This window comes from Eupeodes corollae, chromosome 2 (assembly GCF_945859685.1).
Source record: "Eupeodes corollae chromosome 2, idEupCoro1.1, whole genome shotgun sequence".
Classification (NCBI taxonomy): Eukaryota; Metazoa; Arthropoda; class Insecta; order Diptera; family Syrphidae; genus Eupeodes; species Eupeodes corollae.
Window position 1 is genome coordinate 116,633,398 of NC_079148.1, and position 19,737 is coordinate 116,653,134.

General features: G+C 35.4%; 4 protein-coding genes across 7 annotated transcripts in view; 3 read left to right on the forward strand and 1 right to left on the reverse strand.

The window, feature by feature from the left end:
- The first annotated feature begins 610 nt into the window (after window positions 1-610).
- LOC129944570 (vacuolar fusion protein CCZ1 homolog) lies at window positions 611-2,522 on the forward strand. The gene is made up of 7 exons (XM_056054101.1): window positions 611-780; window positions 845-942; window positions 1,002-1,095; window positions 1,161-1,382; window positions 1,446-1,621; window positions 1,675-1,961; window positions 2,025-2,522. The coding sequence occupies exons 1-7, from the start codon at window positions 706-708 to the stop codon at window positions 2,498-2,500; spliced, it is 1,428 nt and encodes a 475-aa protein (XP_055910076.1). The 5' UTR covers window positions 611-705; the 3' UTR covers window positions 2,501-2,522.
- LOC129944572 (ragulator complex protein LAMTOR4 homolog) lies at window positions 2,389-3,059 on the reverse strand. The gene is made up of 2 exons (XM_056054103.1): window positions 2,842-3,059; window positions 2,389-2,769 (listed from the first exon to the last, which is right to left on the reverse strand). Exons 1-2 carry the CDS (start codon window positions 3,048-3,050, stop codon window positions 2,589-2,591), a joined length of 390 nt encoding a protein of 129 aa, XP_055910078.1. The 5' UTR covers window positions 3,051-3,059; the 3' UTR covers window positions 2,389-2,588.
- A 3,277-nt stretch (window positions 3,060-6,336) lies between these two features.
- LOC129944569 (spectrin alpha chain) overlaps window positions 6,337-19,737 on the forward strand; it is a 32,912-nt gene continuing 19,511 nt past the window's right edge. For all 4 annotated transcript variants that reach the window (XM_056054097.1, XM_056054098.1, XM_056054099.1 and 1 more), the window contains exon 1: window positions 6,337-6,454. The gene's annotated coding sequence lies outside the window, so the exon portion shown is untranslated. The remainder of the gene's footprint in view (window positions 6,455-19,737) is intronic.
- Window positions 15,031-19,023, forward strand: LOC129945202 (protein disks lost). Its single transcript, XM_056054858.1, has one exon. It carries the CDS (start codon window positions 15,031-15,033, stop codon window positions 19,021-19,023), a length of 3,993 nt encoding a protein of 1,330 aa, XP_055910833.1.

Genomic DNA, 19,737 nt, shown 5'->3' on the forward strand with positions numbered 1-19,737 from the left:
ATAAGCTCGATAATAGGTGTCATAACCGGACACTGTCTAATAGGAAAGCACGCCATGAGATTAGGCGTATTCTCAAATGACTTTTGCAGAAGCTGTATGGACGAGGAAGAGGAAGAAACGGTTCTTCATCTTCTCTGCACATGCCCTGCTCTAGCTCGAAAACGCAAGAATTACCTAGGAGAATTCTTCTTTAACGATCTAAACGATCTAAATCATATCGGGATAATCAGCCTCTCACGTTTCGTAAGAGACTCTAACTGGTTCCATTGAGCTTAGGAGGAAGCCTCAAGATTCATGTGGTATCACAATGGGCCATTAAACTGGCCTAAGTGTGTCCGTTCCATCTTGGACAGCCACTATAACCTAACCTAACCTAACCTAACCCCATAACCAACCTCTAAATGGGGAAAACTTATGATAAGTAGTATAAATGGATCCTAAGCTAATAAACCGATTTATATTGATTAGTGACATTAAACCGAAACATCTAAAATCCAAATTATAAAGAAGTGACCTATTTTCATGTGTTTGAATGTATACAGAGCTTAAATTGGCCAATTTCTATAACAAAATCAAACAATTCTCTTAAATGTCAAATTTCAAGTCTGCAAAACATTTCAGCTGATTTCTTGTTGATATTTTTTTTCTTCACAAAATACAAAATAGTTTTTCACAAAATAAAAGGAAGAAAACAACACCGTAAAAATGATTCAGAAAGTAGAAATGTCCCTCCGTAGTTTTTACATATTCAATTCAACCTTAGCGAAAAAAGAAGGAGAAGTAAGTAAATCCTTTAAAGACAATTCTTATTTCTAAATAACAAATTCAATTCCATGGTTTAAAGGATGAAAACAAAATCCTTTTCTATCACCCCTCAGACATCGAATTGGACAATAAAAAGAATGATGTTGGACTAAGTGAAGCAATTATCCAGTTTTCTAGGTAAGAAGTAAACAACGTCCTAAAATTGCAATGTTTTAAAATCTATTTGTAATTTGAAGTAAATTTTCTACTAACGATGGATGCAAAGCTGTTCACACCCAAAAGACGACACAAATATTTTTCCAACCAGAAAAAGATTACTGGATGGTCTTGGTATGATCATCTTTTAATAAAATCTCAACAAATCATAGCAACAAGTTTTTTTTCTGGCCTCATAGGTGCTAAATGTTCCAAAAGAAATTAAACTCAATAAAGATGGTGTTGAAGAAGCCGATTATAGGGGCGGAGAAGTTCACGATAAGGTCTTCCGTGCAGTTCTCGAGCAGTCATATAGAATGTTTCGTTTATTTGCTGGAAAATTCGTATCAAATATGATTGGTGAATCAGAACTGCAACAGGCTGAGAACTTGCGTAAAAAACTCTATGATTTCTATTCCATGGTGAGTAATATTTACCAACGATGAGTTCATTTCACTACAAGGTTATTCCTTTTGTCTTTTTAGTATGTACTGACATTAAAATTGCCATCTTGTGATATCTTAGATGCACTTCGAACTATTCAATATATTCCCCTGGAGAAGGCCCTTTTCCTTAGGGTTCATAATTTTATAAATATGATACAAGCCACATTTCCTACAGTAGAGAACACAATATTCTTCTACAATGAACAAGTTGTGTGGTAAACTTTGAGTCCCATTTATTTTGATACAAACATTGACTTGGTTCTTTTAGTTCTAAAATAGATCCACATGATTTGTATTGTATTCATGAGTATTTGTTGGGTACAGTGTTTCCTAATGTAACCAACATTGAACTGAGTGGAGCCTCATTACAACGTTCGATTAGTCTGGATGGATATCGACAAGGTTCATTTATAAATGGACCAGACAAGTCCGAGTCATTCCCCAACTCCTCGAAAGCTCCCAAAATTTACCTAACAATCAAAGATGCGGATTTGAAATGCTATCACATGATTATTTATCGAGCAATGAGTGCTACGTTGTGCTTAATGGTGGATTGTAAGTGCCACTCTGTGCTTCTAGAACTGATGGCTCTTCTAATTTTAAACTTTCTTTTTTAAGCTTCCAATGAATTAACCGATGACTTTTTCCTTGAATTGCACTCCTTTATGGGACCACAACTGTCAAGTATTGCCTCAGACATAGGAGAATCAATCAAATCGAAACTTACAAGTGACGCCAACAATCCTCCAACCGATCCAACGGACACCAACAACCCCAAATTTCTCTTCATCAACGAACTCAGTCTCATTCATCATACAAACATCTATGCTGACCATCGCCGACCTAAAACTTGTACCATTCCACCAAATGTTATGAACCTTATTGCCGATTTACATGAAGACAAGAAATCAGACAAACTAGAAGAGGTCCACATCAAATGCATCAATGATTATTGGATAGTGAAGAAAAGTTCCAACTGGCGTCAGTTTTATGTAATAATCTCAAATAACAGAGCTACTTTATTGGATATAACGAACGAAGCCAAGAAGATCTTCGACCAAGAAATTACAAATGATGTATTTTTTGACAAATAAACATAATTATAATTAGAATAAATGGTGTTCTCCAATTAATGCGTTTTTCCCTTTTCCTATTGGTTCCTCCATTCGACCCAAATGAATCTCAAGCAATTATCGAGTTTCCCACGTCTGCGCTTAGATCTGAGAAGCCACTGCTCGATGTTGTGTGCTTTTGTTTGATAACATAAATCTTACGATTAGACATACACATGGTGTAGCTGTGGTCTTCGTAGATGATTGATATTTTCTCACAACTGCTTTTTGCCATGAAGTTTTCATCAATTCTAGTTAATAAATTATATTTAAATTTAGTATGTTTCTATTTATTTAAACAAAAAAAAAGTGGGAAAACTTACGTTTCAGACATTTGTAGGATGCCCATGAAAATGTTTGCACTACGTTCATCGTTTTCGAGATCACCACCGGATTCTAGGACGGCACCATCGTCCTTGAGGATCAAGTAGCCAATTTGGTTTCCAATCTTTTCCATGTTTTCTATTGATAAAAATAAACAATAAATGGATGGACAAAAGTTCTTTGTGCAGATATCAGATTCAGATGACATACAATTAAAAGATTTCGATGACAGGGACAGCTGATAAGAGAAATAAACAAACAGTACTGACAACATTGACGAATACAAATTAAGGGAGTTGCCAGAGAGTAGTGGCTTTATTTATAATTAGATACGTTTGCTTACATCCGAAGCTACAGATTCTTTTACGATTTTAATGCCTTAAGCACTATTCACATCAGCAGGACCAACGACCAATGAATTAACGAATATTCGTCGACTTTGACATTTCCTTCACATGAGATTTTTTAATTCGTCGCGAATAAAGTTTGACTTTGACCACAGCCAAACACCATTTACCACTGAAACCAAAACAAGAATGATTTTTGTAGGTTAAGTACGAGCGATTATTTTATTCGTTGTGAGAGTGGATAATGTGAAACGCGAATAAAGTTTGACAGTTCGTATCAAGTACAATTTTTTTCGCGACTAATGAATTTATTTTCTTAAATTTATTAATAAATGATGTTAAAAAGTAAAAGTATGCATCATAAATTAAATAGAAACCATAGCGTTTTGTTAAGAATTTGTGTGGAAATAGGTCTTCAAACGTATATAAACTCACATTTTGTAATTCAATCGTCGTTCGTTGGTCGTGAATACTACTTAACAATCACTAAACATGTTTTTGTTGAAAAAGATTCACAAATAAAAAAATGTTCATAAAACATTTCATAGTTTGAGACATTAATATGGGTAAATGTAAGCAGCTGATTATGATTGTTTAAAACATTGAAGGAAAGTTTCCAAACATTTTCTTAAAAAACTAGCTCTTTCTAAGGAAACCAATCCCGATTCAAGAATGTTATCTTATATGGAAAAGCAGTCTTTTTTAAAACTTAGGCAAGTCTAGACCTGTATTAAGAACACGTGTTGTTAAAATACGTATGATATAAACATCGTGGATATATCCAATTACTCGGATACGCAGATGATATTGACATAATTGGAAGACCAATGCGTGATGCCAGAGGAGCGTTTTTGCGCATTGTGAGGGAAGCGAAGAAGATGGGTTTAGTGGTAAATGAGGGCAAGACCAAGTATATGCTGTCATCAAAAAAAGACATTGAACAACGACGTCTTCGACAAAATGTCACCATTGACAGCTATAACTTCGAGGTAGTAAAGGTCTTTGTCTACCTAGGCACCGCTATTAACATAAACAACGACACCAGCGCTGAAATCAAACGAAAAATAGCTCTTGCAAATCGCTGTCCTCTCTCGAGCATCTAAAATCACCATCTATAAGATACTCATCATCCCGGTTCTCATTTATGGCGCTGAGGCCTGGAACCTGTCAAAGAAAGATGAGAGCGTCTTAGGATGCTTTGAGAGAAAAACTCTTCGGGTGATTTTTGGTCCCGTACGCATATATGGAGAATGGAGGGGAAGATATAACGACGAATTGTACGGGCTGCAAAGCTACACTGACCTAGTTAGCAGAATTAAAGTCCAACGGCTTAGATGGCTAGGTCATGTAGAGCGGATGGACATCAACGCTCCACCCCGGAAGGTCTTCGAAATTAATCCCTAGGGACGTCGCAGTAGAGGAAGACCACGACTCAGGTGGTGCACTCAGGTGGGAGAGGACCTCAACTAACTTGGCGTACGAAACTGGAGACAGCTAGCTAGGGACCGAACTGGCTGGAGAAGCATGTTGGTATGGAATGTAGCGCCACCTTAAGTAAGTAAGTAGGATAAATCTTAGATAACGCTCAGTTTAATCACCTAAATTGGCAATTGGTCCTTGAACTTTAGTTGAACAACTCGGACTTAAATTTGTCTTGCGAGTACAACAGTCCTGAAGGAACAAAAACCTTGAAAACATTGTATTTCGTTCTTATGAATTCTTAAAGTAATAATGATACAATTATTATAGTTCTGAAATAGGTAAGCAGTTTTTATTCACCCGCAAAATGTCTGTGAATATATTTTTTACCGGTTTAAATGTACACAAAAATGGAGTCAACAATCCATTGAGAGCTAAGGTCAGTGAATTACAATTCTCAACCATTCCAGTATGCGAGTTATGTTGTCAGGAATGGAGGGGACCTACAGTTTTAAGCCTGTTACAAAATTTTTATTGAAGAAAGGACTTTTCATGACAAGAATTACTCTTGGAAGACTTGCCAATTCCTCGTAAGAGACAGCACCCGTGAACAAAATTTTAGATTACACACGCAGTGATTCGAAGACCTCTAGCATGACAGCCCTAGCATAAACCATCACGCAAAAATAAAAAAATGCATTTTAGAATTCGGAATCATTCATTTCTATTTTAACATTATTTTTAAATTACAACTTTTTACAAAAAAACACACAGGAAATTGATTTATTTTGAAATTTCTTATCATGACTTTGGGGAGACTTTATCTTTTTTTATTTTTAAGAAGTTATTCATTCATTTAAGGAACGTTTCAGGAATTTTAAGGCAGGTGCTTTTTGAAGAGACAAACAAAAATTTCTTTTTTTATTTTTTAGAAGTTATTCATTAATTTAAGGAACATTTCAGGAATTTTAAGGCAGGTGCTTTTTGAAGAGACAAACAAAAATTTCTTCTGGTCTTTGATTGCAAAAGAAATTTTGCTTCTTATTTTCCTTCAAAATGTATGTGAATAAATTTGATTATCTGTGTACATGTACTGTGTACTTGAGCTAATTCCAGTTTTCTTATAGGTTCACAAAAGGATCCTATTTTAACTTATCATTATCATTCAAACAGATCTTTTTGTCTGACATATTTACCGCGTTTACAAGGAGAATTGAATCCGAATTGAATCAGGATTTAGCGCCGTATAGACCTGGATCGGATCGAAATAGGATTACTCGATCCAATCCCACTGCAAGAGGTGAATCGAATCGAACATTTGTTTGTAAACCCGAATCGGGGAATCGAGTTATTGGTGTGTGAGGTTTTGCTTGTGTGCGTGCGATAAGTTTTTTCCCTCTTGTTTGTTCTAAGCAAAAATAGTCCATTTAAATGGAGTATTTTTGGTTCTAAGCTGAATTTAATTTGGCGCTCGTCTTTGTGTTTAGAGCATTGTTCCAAAATTTTAAGTTTATTTAAAAGTAGCAGTACGCACACAAATAAAACCGAAATGTCATTTCGATTCCATTTGAATTCGATTCCTCGATTCAGTGCCACCATATACCTGGATCGAAATCTCAATTCGATTCGATTCGATTCCTCGATCTCGTCTTGTAACCAGGGTAATTTGAAAAATAAAATAAAACGTCAATGTTGGCCCCACTGCTAATTAGAAAATCTTCACCATTTTGTAAAGTACTCTTTAAGCATTCAAATGGGAATGAGCTTACGCTGAAAAAATTCGAATTAAAAAAGAAATATTTACAATAAATTGTGCTAGATAATAAAAATAATAACTAAAAAAAGTGTAAGTTAACAATTATTTTAAAAGTTTCTAAAAAAATATCTCGAATCGAATGTGTTTTTTGTATGAAAAAGCTTTGTTGAAAATTTTGGGTCATCTTCGTTTCGCCACACCCACAGCAAAAAGAAAAATTCAGTGAAAAGCCGTCCATAAAATCACACAAATTACTAAATTTTCTTTTTCAAAGTGTTAAAATAAAACATTAAATTAAGTAAATATCAAAAAATGAATAAAATACCGGAAATAAGTTGGTTAAAACTGCAAAATTTGAGTGAGCAAATACGATGACGACGTCATCATCGGCAAAGTGAGATTTTCTTTTTCTGCTGTGGGCTTCTGTGTACATACATAACTCGGGACAAATCGATAAAAATTCATGAGTAATCTAGTTTCATTTCAAGAATTACTCAAATATTTGCCTAAATTCCTTAGATTGCTGCAGGTTGACAAATTTATTGACTGTGGCATTGATACAAAAAAAATATGTACCATAATTTAACATCTAATTGTTCAAAGAGCAAACTTAATTGTTGCACTACAACAATATATTGTGGGGAGGGAAAGAAATTTCTTGGGGTCAGCTTGATTAATTCCATCGTTCATCCTCCCCTCGCTTGTTTTTATTCGTATGTTGCGGCGCTGAGTATGTGCTCTATGTGAGATGTTGTGTTTCAATTCGTTGAGCTTCTCTATTCTTGTATTGTACTTCTAAAGCCTGTTAGAACGTAGGGAGGGGGAGAGGAAAGAGAGAGTATATTCTTCATTTTCAATGGATTACGTCATATTGCTATTTTGGAAAACAAATTTAAGAATTAAAAGGCTTATTTCTGTTAGATTATTCGGATTTTTAATGAAGTAATTGTTTATTCTTTTTTTCTGTAGTGTTAGTTGAACAAATAGCAATGATAAAAATGTTTTAAGATCATACTTAAAAAATAGATTAGTCGGCCAGAAGGTACATAAACCTAAAAGGTAAAGTACATTCATACATGTATATTTTTGAGCTTAAGTGATATGTTTTTAAATATTTATATTTAACTACCAAATTAATTTTTATATACAAATTCATTTCAACCTAAGCAAATGAAAACAGCAAAAAGGCTTTAAATTCACTTAAAGAAAATTATCTTATCTGAGTTGGGAACATTGAAGGCCTAGACTTCTGACACTAATTAATCAATTAATATGAAATAATGTGCTAATTTAATTTCTTAAACCTTTTAGTTTTGCTTTAGCTACTCGCCTATTCCACTCGTTCCAGATGATTTGTGTTTTATGTTCTCATTCCGATGTTGGTATTTTCTTTTCTTTGATATTATTTTCTTTTAAGGTGCAGTTTTTCGTGTTTAAATGACATTTGAAATGTATTCTCTTTTTTAAATAAATCAAGAAAGTTATTCAGCTAAGGAGTGCTTGATTTGGAGGATTTGTTTGATAATGGAAAGGATTTGTTTTTGTATGTTTTTATGTACAAAAATGTGTGTATTATGTCAATTAGTCAAAACGCACATATTTCCAACTCTATTAGCTCGAAAAAAGTGTGAGAACTAAACTATTTTCGGTAACAGGTCATAAAGGTGTTAAGGGAAATGAAAAGACAGGACTCGAACTCTACTCTGACATTTGAGTTAAATCAAAAAAGATGCGGAAAAAACTCAATAAAGTTAGGCACTAAAAAACACTGTTTGAGAATTATATATTATATAAACTTCATGATAATGTTAGAAACAGGATTATCCCCACTCTTCATAAAAACGTTGAAGCTGCAAGTCGATTACATTATGAAAGTACTGAATATGCCCAACAATCGCTTATCAAATAAAGCAGCTTTAGAGGCGATACAAAGCAAAACAGGATGGGTTAAAGAGTGGATTGGGCTAGCAGAAGATAAAGGTGTAACTTTAAATCTCAATGGACACAGTACATGGAAATCGTCACTGTACCAGGCATCCAGCTTACTTCATCGGATGATCGATAGCAGGCTGAATTATAATCTTAATGAAAGAAAGTACTTCCAGGACATAAATACTGTAGAGCAAATCTCCAACATGTTTCGGCTAAGATGTGAACTACTCAACATAAATTACGTTCCACATCGCGAAGATCTTCCACTGCTATGTGATATTTGCAACATGGCTGAACGAGAGGATATTTTTCATTTTGTCGGAAGGTGTCCAGTCGTGAGAGAAACTAGAAGAAATGAACTTGGTAGAGACTTTTTATCAGAAAACGAAACTTTAGCTCTCTTCAATGAAGTAGATGTGTCTAATATGCTTTTATATTGCAAAACAGCACTTATTTAGAGAAGCAGAATTAGAGATGAACATTTTTAGTTAGTTAATTACAAAACTTTAATACAGTTAAAAAATTGTCAATCAGGCAGTCAAATAGGAACAACACTACTCACTTCACTAGCTAATGTTGTAAAACAAATAGGCCCTTAAACATCCATTGTTTTTGAAGTAGTGTCAGTTGTAGGTTTTTAAACAGTCATGATTAAATGCATAATCACATACTTTGAAACTGTGATGGGCTCATGCACCAAAAGAGGAAACACAAAAAAGCTATTGAATTCGTCAGTTGGTGTAAAACCAGATTAAATTCAAGGATTTCAATTGAGGACATTGAAAAGTCTGATATTTTCCAGACTTTTATATATATATTTATTTTAAAATTACAAATTAGTATGGTCCTTAAATTACTCTCCTTTGGTGACAATACAATTCCAATAGCTCCAATTTCGCTACTGTTCACCTCCTCCATAGATTTTTAATGGTCTTTAAATCTTCAATCCTTTCTCCTTTTATGTTCTTTATCATTTTTTGAAACAAAAAGAAGCCTGCTGGGGTCATATCTGGTGTATAGGGAGGCTAGGGCATTTCTGTCATCGCATTTGTCGTGCATTGACTCGTGATTTGAAATTATTCAATTGGAAAAAATGCACGTCGGCGATTGAAACTGCTGCGCATCCTTAACAAGCATTTTCAGCAATTAATGTCTTACCTTCTTTGAATCTTTTAAACCATTCGCTACATCTGAACAACTCAAACATTCGGTAGGTAGAAATGGCGATCTCAAGGCAACCTAGCCTGAGATCCAATTAGCGCTGTAGTGCGCCGTTTTGATACCAAAAACTCGTTTGACCTTTGATTGAAAGGGATAGATTTATAGAGAAGCTTCATAGCGATTATGTTAGAGCCATTTTGTTGCATTGAGAAAAAAGATTAGGTCTCTAATCTTTTTCTCAGATAGCTCATTAAGTTCGTGAAAGAATGCTTTTCCAAAATATTTCATTCTAGTGTTTGCCAAAGCAGGACATTTGCAGAGGAAATGGATTATCGTTTCACTTTCTCTTTGGTGACTACAGCTACGGCAAAAGGTGAGCTATGAAGGGCCGATCCTTGCCTGGCTAGCTCGTCATCCCGTTCATTTCCCACGATACCACTATGGCCCGGAGCCCAGATCAGGGTGACACCAAGGTTAATATTCAGGCTCGCAAACTCATCGCGGCATTGGTGGACCAATTTAGATGAGAATAGGCTGAGTTAATGGCTTTGATAGCTGCCTGACTGTCTGTAAAGATAGCCGCATTTCGGTTTTGGTTTGGGGTTTTGTTTAAGTATCTTACATGCCTCCCTTATTGCCAGCAGTTTAGCCTGAAAAACGCTAGCAAAGTCAGGAAGCCCAAAGGATTTGGCTACATTTAGGGACTCCCAGAACAAACACCGCACTCCATCTTTGAGCACTCAAACATTCACTTTTAATCTTTTTTTGTAACACAAATAAAACTATGAAATCGCGTAAAACGGGAAAATCGTTTTCTCGGGAGAACTGCCTTTACAAATTGCTTATAACCGCCCTGTTGACGAGTTATTCAAACACTTTTGTAACTTTTTCTCGTATTTTCCTTTACTCTTAATATTATGGCCTTCAAACCAAACAGCTAAGCAACAGGTGTAATAGTTAGAGACTTTAATAAATGCTTGACAGATAACTTCATATTTAGCGGTATCAAATGAGTCCAAATATGAACACTGTTTTACGTCATAAACCTCTTCAATAAACATATCAAATAATGTTGTCATAAACATACATTTTTTTTTTATTTTAAAGAAAGAAATTATTGAAGTATGTAGAACGATGCAGATGCAGTCAAACATTAATTAAATAAATTGAAAAATAATTTTATAAACACCAATAGAAGGTAAAGAATAAACTACTGATAGCCGGGACTTACACACGATATCAGGTATTTTCCGAAAAAGAACAAACTTAAGCCTTCCTTTCCATCAAAACATAAACAATAATAATGTAGATTTCAATGCAAGAATTAGGAAGTTTAAAATTCTAACAACAAATAACATAACCAACCCATTGGTTTTATATATATAGTTGCACACAAGGTGTCATGGATGGACATTACACGTTCAATGGAGGACAAGATAGATCTGTTATCGATCTTTGCGATGCCAATAATGACTGGATTGACAGGATTCAACACTTTGAAGTTCAGTGCAAGCCGTATTCTGTTCATATGCCTATTAGAGTAAAAATCGCGAACTCTTCACAAACGACAGAAACTAATCTGAATCTGCTACCTAGACTTTGTTGAAGAAATGAATCATCTACCCTATACCAACATTCTTTAGATTCGTTTCTTTTAAACAGCAACGCTTCATCAGAACTGCCGGAAGTTCTCACTAATAAGTTGGCTGAATACATACGAAGTTCAACGCATAACAAATCACTCTCACCCAACTTAAAATTAAGCAAAAATGGTTTGACACTGCGCTCATCAAATGATCTTCAATTGAGAAGCTGGTATCTAGAAGCGAACGCAAGTTATAAAATGTTATGGATTGAAAAAAAAACTAGGCCTAACTAAAAATCCAAAGGACTTCAGGAAAATTGCGAGAGAAATAAACGGAAACAACTATAAAATAGGTGTGGGTATTTCTACCGAAACCCTTCCCACTCACTTTAAGCTTCTTCTCGCCAGTGATTCCAGCTTTACAACTTTCACAACGGATCCTTTAATCACTGACCAAATATTAGATCCATACATTGAAAGCGAAAAAATTGAAGCTGTGTTAAACAAAGAAAAAAACAACAAGGCATCTGGTGAAGATGGAATTCCTTACAAATTCTTCAAAAATGCAACCCCTATGCTTCTAAAACATTTCAAAATTATTTTCAATAAAATCTTTATGAATGCGGACATACCTTCATCGTTCAAAAAATCCGTCATTTTCCCTATACATAAAAAGGCTCACTAGACTCACCCGAAAATTACAGAGGAATTTCAGTCATGAATGTAATTGCAAAAATATTTTGCAGTACACTTGTTGTAAGGCTCGAGAAATGGATCGAACAGAACAATATTTTATCTGATCTACAGGCTGGTTTCAGAAAAAAAAAACTTTTCAACGATCGATCACATTTTTACACTATCATCTATAGTCAAAGCGTTTCAAGCATGTAACAAAAAGGTCTTTGTATATTACGTTGACTTTAAAGCTGCTTTTGACCTAATCAATAGGAATGCTCTTATTTATAAGTTGACACAAATCGGTATATCTACAAAGTTCCTGAAAGTAATTAGAGAGATGTACACGGGACGAAGGCTGCTGTTTGGGATGGAGTGAGCTTTTCAGAGTGGTTTAGCACCAGCACAGTAGTCAAACAAGGTTGTCCACTTAGCGCTCTTTTGTTCCCGTTATTTATAAATGATGTTGCGGATGAACTTCCTAGGGGAATAAGAATAGCTAGCTGCACCGTGAATGTGTTATACTTTCAGAATCACCTGAAGGTTTGCAATTGATGATTAATCGGTAATCTGCATATTGTAACAGATGGGGACTTTCTATCAACACGACAAAATCCAAAATAATGGTATATGCACTTTTAATGTAAGAAGCTTCAAATATAATGGTACGCAATCAGAGGTAGCAAAAGAGATCAAATATCTAGGCTTGAAATTGAATCCAACATTAAATTTCTAAATTCATTTATCGGAGAAAGCCCAAAGCTCACAAAGTTTGATAAATTAAACATGGAAAAATATCTTCCGTAACAAACAAATTTAACTATCTACAAAATACAAAATATTTAATTCAGTAGTGAAATCTACTGTCTTGTATGCTGCATAGGTTTGGGGATCAGTAGAATATAGAGAAATCGAAACAATTTTACAGGAACTTTATAAAGAAACTTTTTAACCTACCTCTAAGCACTAAGCAGACAAAGTATAAGCTCTACAATTGGAGTAATAACGGGACACTGCCTCATAGGTAGACATGCTCTGAGGCTAGGGGTCTACACAAATGACTTCTGTTGAAGCTGCATGGACGAGGAGGAAGAGGAAACAGTCCAACACCTTCTATGTACATGTCCAGCACTCTCCATTAGAAGGAATTACTTTCTCGGTAATCCCTTCTTCGATAATACCAGTGAACTGGCAAATATTGACACAAAACGTCTCTCTAACTTTATTAAAAGTACAAAATGGTTTGTTTAAATTCATTACTCTCCCATGAGTAACCTCACTAGTGGTATCACAATGGACCCTTGAGGTCTACGTGTGTCAATGATATCTAGACAGCCACTCTAACCTAACCTACCTCTGAATACGCCTAGTTATGCCATATATTTAGAAACAGGACTTCCAAAACTTCTAACAAGCACCCTGAAGTCTCAAGCTGACTACATCATCAAAGGCTGCAGCAACCATCGGAGCACACGACTTTCGAAAAAACTTCTTTTATATGAGCTGCGAAACAAGGACTGGTGGTTTGCAAGATTGCAATCTGTTAGCAATGAGTGTGGAGTGAGATTGGATGATGATTTCAGCAATGTGAACCATGTGAAAGAACAAATGTACAGCATCTGATAGACGAAGCTCAAGACTCATTCAGTAGAATAATCTACAGTCAGCTCAGCTATAATCTTGGTGCCAGAAATTATTTCAAGAATTCACTGAGTTATGAAGAGATATCCCTAATCTTTAAAGAAGGATGTGAAGTTCTCAACTTAAATTGAAGTCCTTATAATGGTAGTTTTAACCAGTTCTGTACGCTGTGCAACTTTTAAACAAAAGAAGATTGTCTACATTTCATTGGTATCTGACCAATATTCAAAACTCAAAGACACAACTTTTTCGGGAAAAATACTCTCACCCTACAAGAGACTATAAACATCCTTAACGAGCATGATTGGAAAACATTCAAAAATTGTATACAATGTTTGTAAATAAATGAATTACTTACTTACTTACATAAACAGTAATTCAAATCAATTAAGTCTTTTGAACGACCTCCAAATAAACATAAATCCCCAAGCCTATTCTAAAACCCAACTAATTATTTCGTCATATACCAATTCTTGAAAAATTTCAGTTTCAGAAAAATTTTTCTAAAATTAATCTAATCCACTTAAGCAAGTGACTTACATACAATCAGATTTGTGTATTTTATTCAACCACAACTAATTTATACCTGTGATCTAAAAATAAAATAAAAAAGTATATATCCGAGCAAACAAATCAACAGAACCCGATCGGATGTGCATCCTAAAAAAAATAAGTAAAGAAAAACGTTCCATTATTCAACGACCTGCAGGCAGTAAATAAATTATATCGAAGCAAAAGACATTCAATTAGGGATGATGGTTTTATTTTCCTCTCATCCAAAAGAATGCACTTTGTTGTTTGAAGATGTAGTGTGTATGTTTGCTCACAATGTTTTATTATTTGTTTATGTTTTACAAAAAACTACTTCAACTAAAAAGCTGGTTTCCAGGCTCTTTAAATAATTTAAGGTGATCATTTTATTTTGTTTAATGACATTTTTTATATGATGTTTATTGATGGAAACAAAATTAACTTAACTCACATGTAGGAAGACTATTGCACAGTACTGTTTAATTTTGTTAATGCGTTTTTAATTTTTATACATACCTGCATATAAACGTACATACAGGTATTTCCTATCCTTATCTATACATAATGTGCACACGTCCATTTACCTGTATGCTAATTGTGTAAATGTACCTTTGTGTCCTTTTTTTTCCCTTGGTACCTGATTTTTGTTTATAAAATAGAACACCTGGGAATAATCTTGGTTATTCTTTTACAACAATTCAGCTCTTGTGCGTTAATTTAATACAATTATTACTGTTTACATTTTTTTTGTGATATTAAAATAAAATATTTTATTTATTCCCAAAAATTATAAAAGAAAATTCGCTTAAAAAATTAAAACAACAAAAAAAACATAATCACACAACAGAGCGCGAAGTACGGTGTAAAATTTTCAATACGGCTCTTTTCTTCTCTGTTTAAACAAAATAAAAAAAAAAATAATTGTTTTAATTATTAAATTAAAAAAGAAAACTTCAATATCAATCAAACCTGACGTCATTCTGCTTTTTTCTGTTTTTCTACAGATCGTGACGACGAAAAGCGAATTTTCTTTTAATTTTTGGGATCGATTCTCCTCACTCACATAAGAAATAGTTTTAAAAAAAAAATGCACTAAGTACTCGAAAGAAAAATAAAACTAAGACAATAAGAAATATAAATTATGGCTGACCAACTCCTAAATTTAATCATAACGACAAAAGAACCCTTCGAACCGATCTTCTCCGAGTGGTTCTTAAAACAAATCAAAAACAATTCGACTTGTACATTGGAAGAATTTGGATTATTCTTCCTAAATTTTATTCGCCAACAAACCGAGGAATACACGAAAACTCCAGGGACACCTAAGTGTGTTAGTAGCCCCGTTGGTAAGGCTAACATTCGAAGAGATACAAGTGCCACACGTACGCCGCGGAGAATTTTCCCAAACAATTCGCAACAACAGCAACAAATAACTCCTGATAATCGTTTTAGAGGTGATGATTCCTTCCAATTGCGAAGCACTCCCATTAGGAATACCTCACTGTTGAATGAGAATCTCAATCAGTCAAATCACAAAGGTTTCACATCGACTCCACACAAGAGTTTGAACAAATCAAGTGGCGGCAATGGATCTAATGACTTCAATCGCAGTAGCAACAGCAGTGGATTCTGTTTGGGTGACTTTATAGTATCGAATTCCCGGACAAGGAAGAAACAACAACAGAAGGACTCTTCGGCGACAAATATTTCTGATGGTAATATCTCGGATCCCAAGACTAAGAACAAGACTGAAAAGCCAAAGAAGAGAGTAGTGCCAACGCAGGTGAGCAAAACTTCAGTGGCTGCAAACAACTCGTTCAGTAGTCCGACTTTCAGCAGCGAAAACAACATACTAAAAATGTTCAATGATGCCGAAATCGTCGACAAAGGAAAATGTTCCGTGATGGAAGCAAGAAAATCTCTCAAATCGAACATTTTAGAGATCAGCAAAGAAATCGAAGAAGAGAATCGTCCCAACCTCATCAATCAAAGTTTGCGGGAAGCAGTTAAGAGAATGGAGAAATTGAATATGGAGAATGATGGAGAGAGTTCGATTGTAGAAGAACCAAAAATCGATTTCACAAAACTGACGCATCGTCGAACTTTAGATTGCTTGGCTGAGATATATTCATTTCTAATCGATGTCCATATTACTGCCAATGTTTTGAGTGAGCTGTCATACCTGCTGGGACTTCTCAACGCCGATAATAGCTTCTCTGCTCAATGCCTAACTCCTCAAATCTCCTCAGATATGGAATTTCATTTAGACGAAAAGCTAAATGTCATCAATCGCACAAGTAACGAAGCGTATACTGCCTTAAAAACCCTCACGAATTGCATGTATTTTTCTTTGGAAGTTCTCAAGCGACAGAGGCATCTGTTGGCCTTGTTGGATGTGAAGACCCTGAGGGTTGTTTTGAACAATGATCGTATTAGTGACCTCGCTGCGGATCTCAAAGAATTCCTCGAGAAGATCATGGTTGAAAAGCAGCAGCTGGAAGTTAAGAAATCATCATATGAAGCATCATTCCGCATAAGTAAAACCTTCAATAATGTCTTCTATCAGGAAGAAAACGACACGAAAAACAATTTTCCCAATGATAAAGAGTTCAGTAATTTCAAATCGCAACGGGATCAATTTTACACGATTTTTAAGTGTTGGGATTCGAATCATCTCAGTCACACTTGGAACTTTCGTACGGAACTCCATACAAAAATTCAAGTTCTCTTCAATATCAGCGACCATCCTATCAATATGGCACATTTGGCAAAGCTTTTCGTTTCGCAGCTGTTAGTTTCGTCGAACTACAATGAGACATCGCCCACTGACATTGGGGTCGAATTGAAGGCACACGTGGACCTGCAGAAGTTCAGTAAACTCACTCAGAGGCTTGTCGAACCAAGCAATTTTAGTATTGACTATCAATTCCCGGCGAAACAGGCTTTTTTCAAGGACTTTCTTCTCACCTCGTCGTGTTTGGCATTTAGTGAGCAAGTGAAGATTGCGCTCTTGGCTGAGTTGGTTCAATTGAACAGTTCCACCTATGAAGTCATCAATTTGGCATCGAATGAAAGCACTGACTCTGTGATGGAATATGTTGTGCGTCCAGAAGTTCTATCTACAATGCAAGTGCTGGCGAAGTTCTTAGGTCTGCTGCATGCACAACCGTTTCTTTATTCTTCATCCAGTGGCTGTTTGAGCATAGACAAAAAACAGATCGAGCTGAGAAACATGGTGCAACCGGGATTTGATGTCATGGGTATGTTGAAGGTGGCAGTTTCAGAAAGGAAACTTCTCATAACAATTCCATGGATTGTGCAGTACCTAGCGATGTTGGATCATATAACGTTACAGTTGGACTACTATCGAAATGTGCTACACTTGCTCTATGAGCTTTACATCTATTTGGGGGGGAAAGCGGATCTGCTGCGGATGCGACCAACGTCGGTGTTTATTCTGCAAACCTGCTTAGGATGGTTTTTTGAGGGAACCAATGTCGCCGAATCGTATTACGCTTACAGACAAAATCGCACTGTGTCATTCAGCCAATTAGTCGCCATGAAAGAGATCTCTGTGCTGGTACCAAACGCATTGGTATCGGAATTTGCACACAACAAAGACAAGCCAATGGTTGTGAAGAGTATAAAGAAAGAAATCAAAGAAGAAGAAGGCTTCGTAGTGGCCTTGGATCAATGTGAAAGGGTCGAAGATACTTACGACGATGAGTATGCAGTAAAACGAACAATTGGTCAGTTTGATCCGATGCTTGAATGCATCTTAAACGTAGCGTGTCCCTTTCTATCTGAGTTCCGTGTCAATATAATGCCGTTAAAGTATTCCAAATGTGTGTCTCGCAGCGGGCGCTATAGACATGTTACACCGAAGATATCTGAAATTACCAGCTCTCAGAGTCCTAAACACCAACCAAGCCAAGATAGCCAAAGCAAGTTAATAGAAGCTTTCCTGCACTCCCAGAATTTATCCGTCCGTCGAATTATTGAATTTGTTATTGAGCGAACAACTTCGGCAGTCATCAAAGACGCTCAAATAGAAATTCTTCTGCCATCGAAAACTGAAGCTAATATCAAAATCCAAGACATTACTGCAACAGATATTCTAAAAGTAAAGAAGGAGATTCTACAAATTTATACTGAAGCAAATGATGACGCCATCGCCCGATGGAATAATGAGCTACCTTCAATGGTGGAGTCTCGAGTGAAAATGGCACTGGATGCCTTATTGCCTCATGAAACTCCAGAAGTCGTTAAAACAACATGTCTCTCTCTAATTCTGCAAAAATGCCAACTAAAAATCAACGACTGGAGGACGACAAACTTGAAAAACATTGATTTCTATATCAAGGGCATTGATGTTACGGTGGATAAGATCGTTAGAACAAATACGCTCAAGCAAAAGCCATTGTCAACGAATCTTGAAATAATTGTTGATACACCTTGTTTATCTGACGTGTTGGAAGATCTACAATTCTGGATGCATGCATCATCAAGACGACCTGAACTTGTTGAAGAGGGTAAAATCAAGATGTTCCTGCAAGACCTACAAAAAACTTTTGACAACATCCTACCGCAGTCGTTCTATCGCATAATTGGCTCCTCCGTGGTCAACTTAATTCAGAATCTTATACAGAATCATAGTCAAATAGTGTCGAGGGATTTGATAAAGAGTCTAACTGCCATTTGGACTGTTGAAGGAATGCATACTTTTACCCAATGGTATGGCAATACTCCTTCGTCCAAAAAAATGCTTGGTTCAAAGCAAAACAGCGAAGAAGAAGATACATCATCTGAAAAACAAAATCCATCAACGAATTTATTCTCCTCGCTTATAACGATTTCATTCGTGCGATCTCTCAAGACCGATGAATCATTCAATAAGCTTGAACTTCTACTTTTGGAACTGATCGAAAACAATGTTATTACAATTGATCATTTAAATGAACTCTTTGTGCGGATATTCAAAGTTGAATGGAACGAAAAAATCCTTAGTAAAATATCAGCTTTACTACAAACCGTATCCGGTAAAAGAAACAAAAAACTGAAAGAAGACGATGGCCGTTCGAATTTGTTTATGGAAGCCTTAGCTGATTTTTCCAGAGACGTAGACTCGTTTTAGTATTACATAAGTTATGCTTGCCTTAAAGTTTTATTGATATTCGTTCTTTAATAAGATTTGTTACACGAAATTTAATTGAAAAAAATGTATGTTTGAAAGTTGATTAAATGTTTTTACATAGCTAAAAGAAATTAGTTGTTGTTAATTAATTTGAAGAGTTGTAAGGTTTGTTTTTTTTTTTACACAAATATAAATATTGAAGAGAGATGTGAAATTTGAACCAAAAATACATCCAAATTCCTTTATTCTAAGCATAATTTTCTCTTTTCAAAACTTAATGACGTCTGTCTGACTATAACAAAATATATTTATTAATTTGTTCCTTCTTCTTTTATGTTATGATCTCAACAATTGAAATTGTAGGTAAACAAGGTCATTTCTTTTATTAATTTGTTGGCGTGAATACATGAAGAAATTAGTTGAGCTAAATAAATTTTTGGCTCTTCATTTTTTCTCTCAGAGCGATAGAAATTGAATTAAATTAATTGAATAAAGTAAACGATGGAAATAGGAGTGAGAAGTGATGAATTTTTATACGTAATAAAATACAGAGTCCAATTTGTCAATCGCTTAGAGGTCTAAAGATCAGATCCAGCCTAAATTAGCTAATAACCGAGCATTAATTGTTCTCACGTAAATTTTCTCCTGCTTTAAGTTAAAGCGCCGACGCCATTCAGTTGTGCACTCGAAGGCTCCGAGCGTCCTGATCTACGC

Coding starts and splice junctions, on each gene's coding strand:
- LOC129944570 (XM_056054101.1), top strand. CDS start 706: ATGATTCAGAAAGTAGAAATGTCCCTCCGTAGTTTTTACATATTCAAT. Junction 943..1,001: donor GCAATTATCCAGTTTTCTAG/GTAAGAAGTAAA, acceptor TGTAATTTGAAG/TAAATTTTCTACTAACGATG. Junction 1,622..1,674: donor TACAATGAACAAGTTGTGTG/GTAAACTTTGAG, acceptor TGGTTCTTTTAG/TTCTAAAATAGATCCACATG.
- LOC129945202 (XM_056054858.1), top strand. CDS start 15,031: ATGGCTGACCAACTCCTAAATTTAATCATAACGACAAAAGAACCCTTC.
- LOC129944572 (XM_056054103.1), bottom strand. CDS start 3,050: ATGTCATCTGAATCTGATATCTGCACAAAGAACTTTTGTCCATCCATT. Junction 2,770..2,841: donor ATCCTACAAATGTCTGAAAC/GTAAGTTTTCCC, acceptor TTTATTAACTAG/AATTGATGAAAACTTCATGG.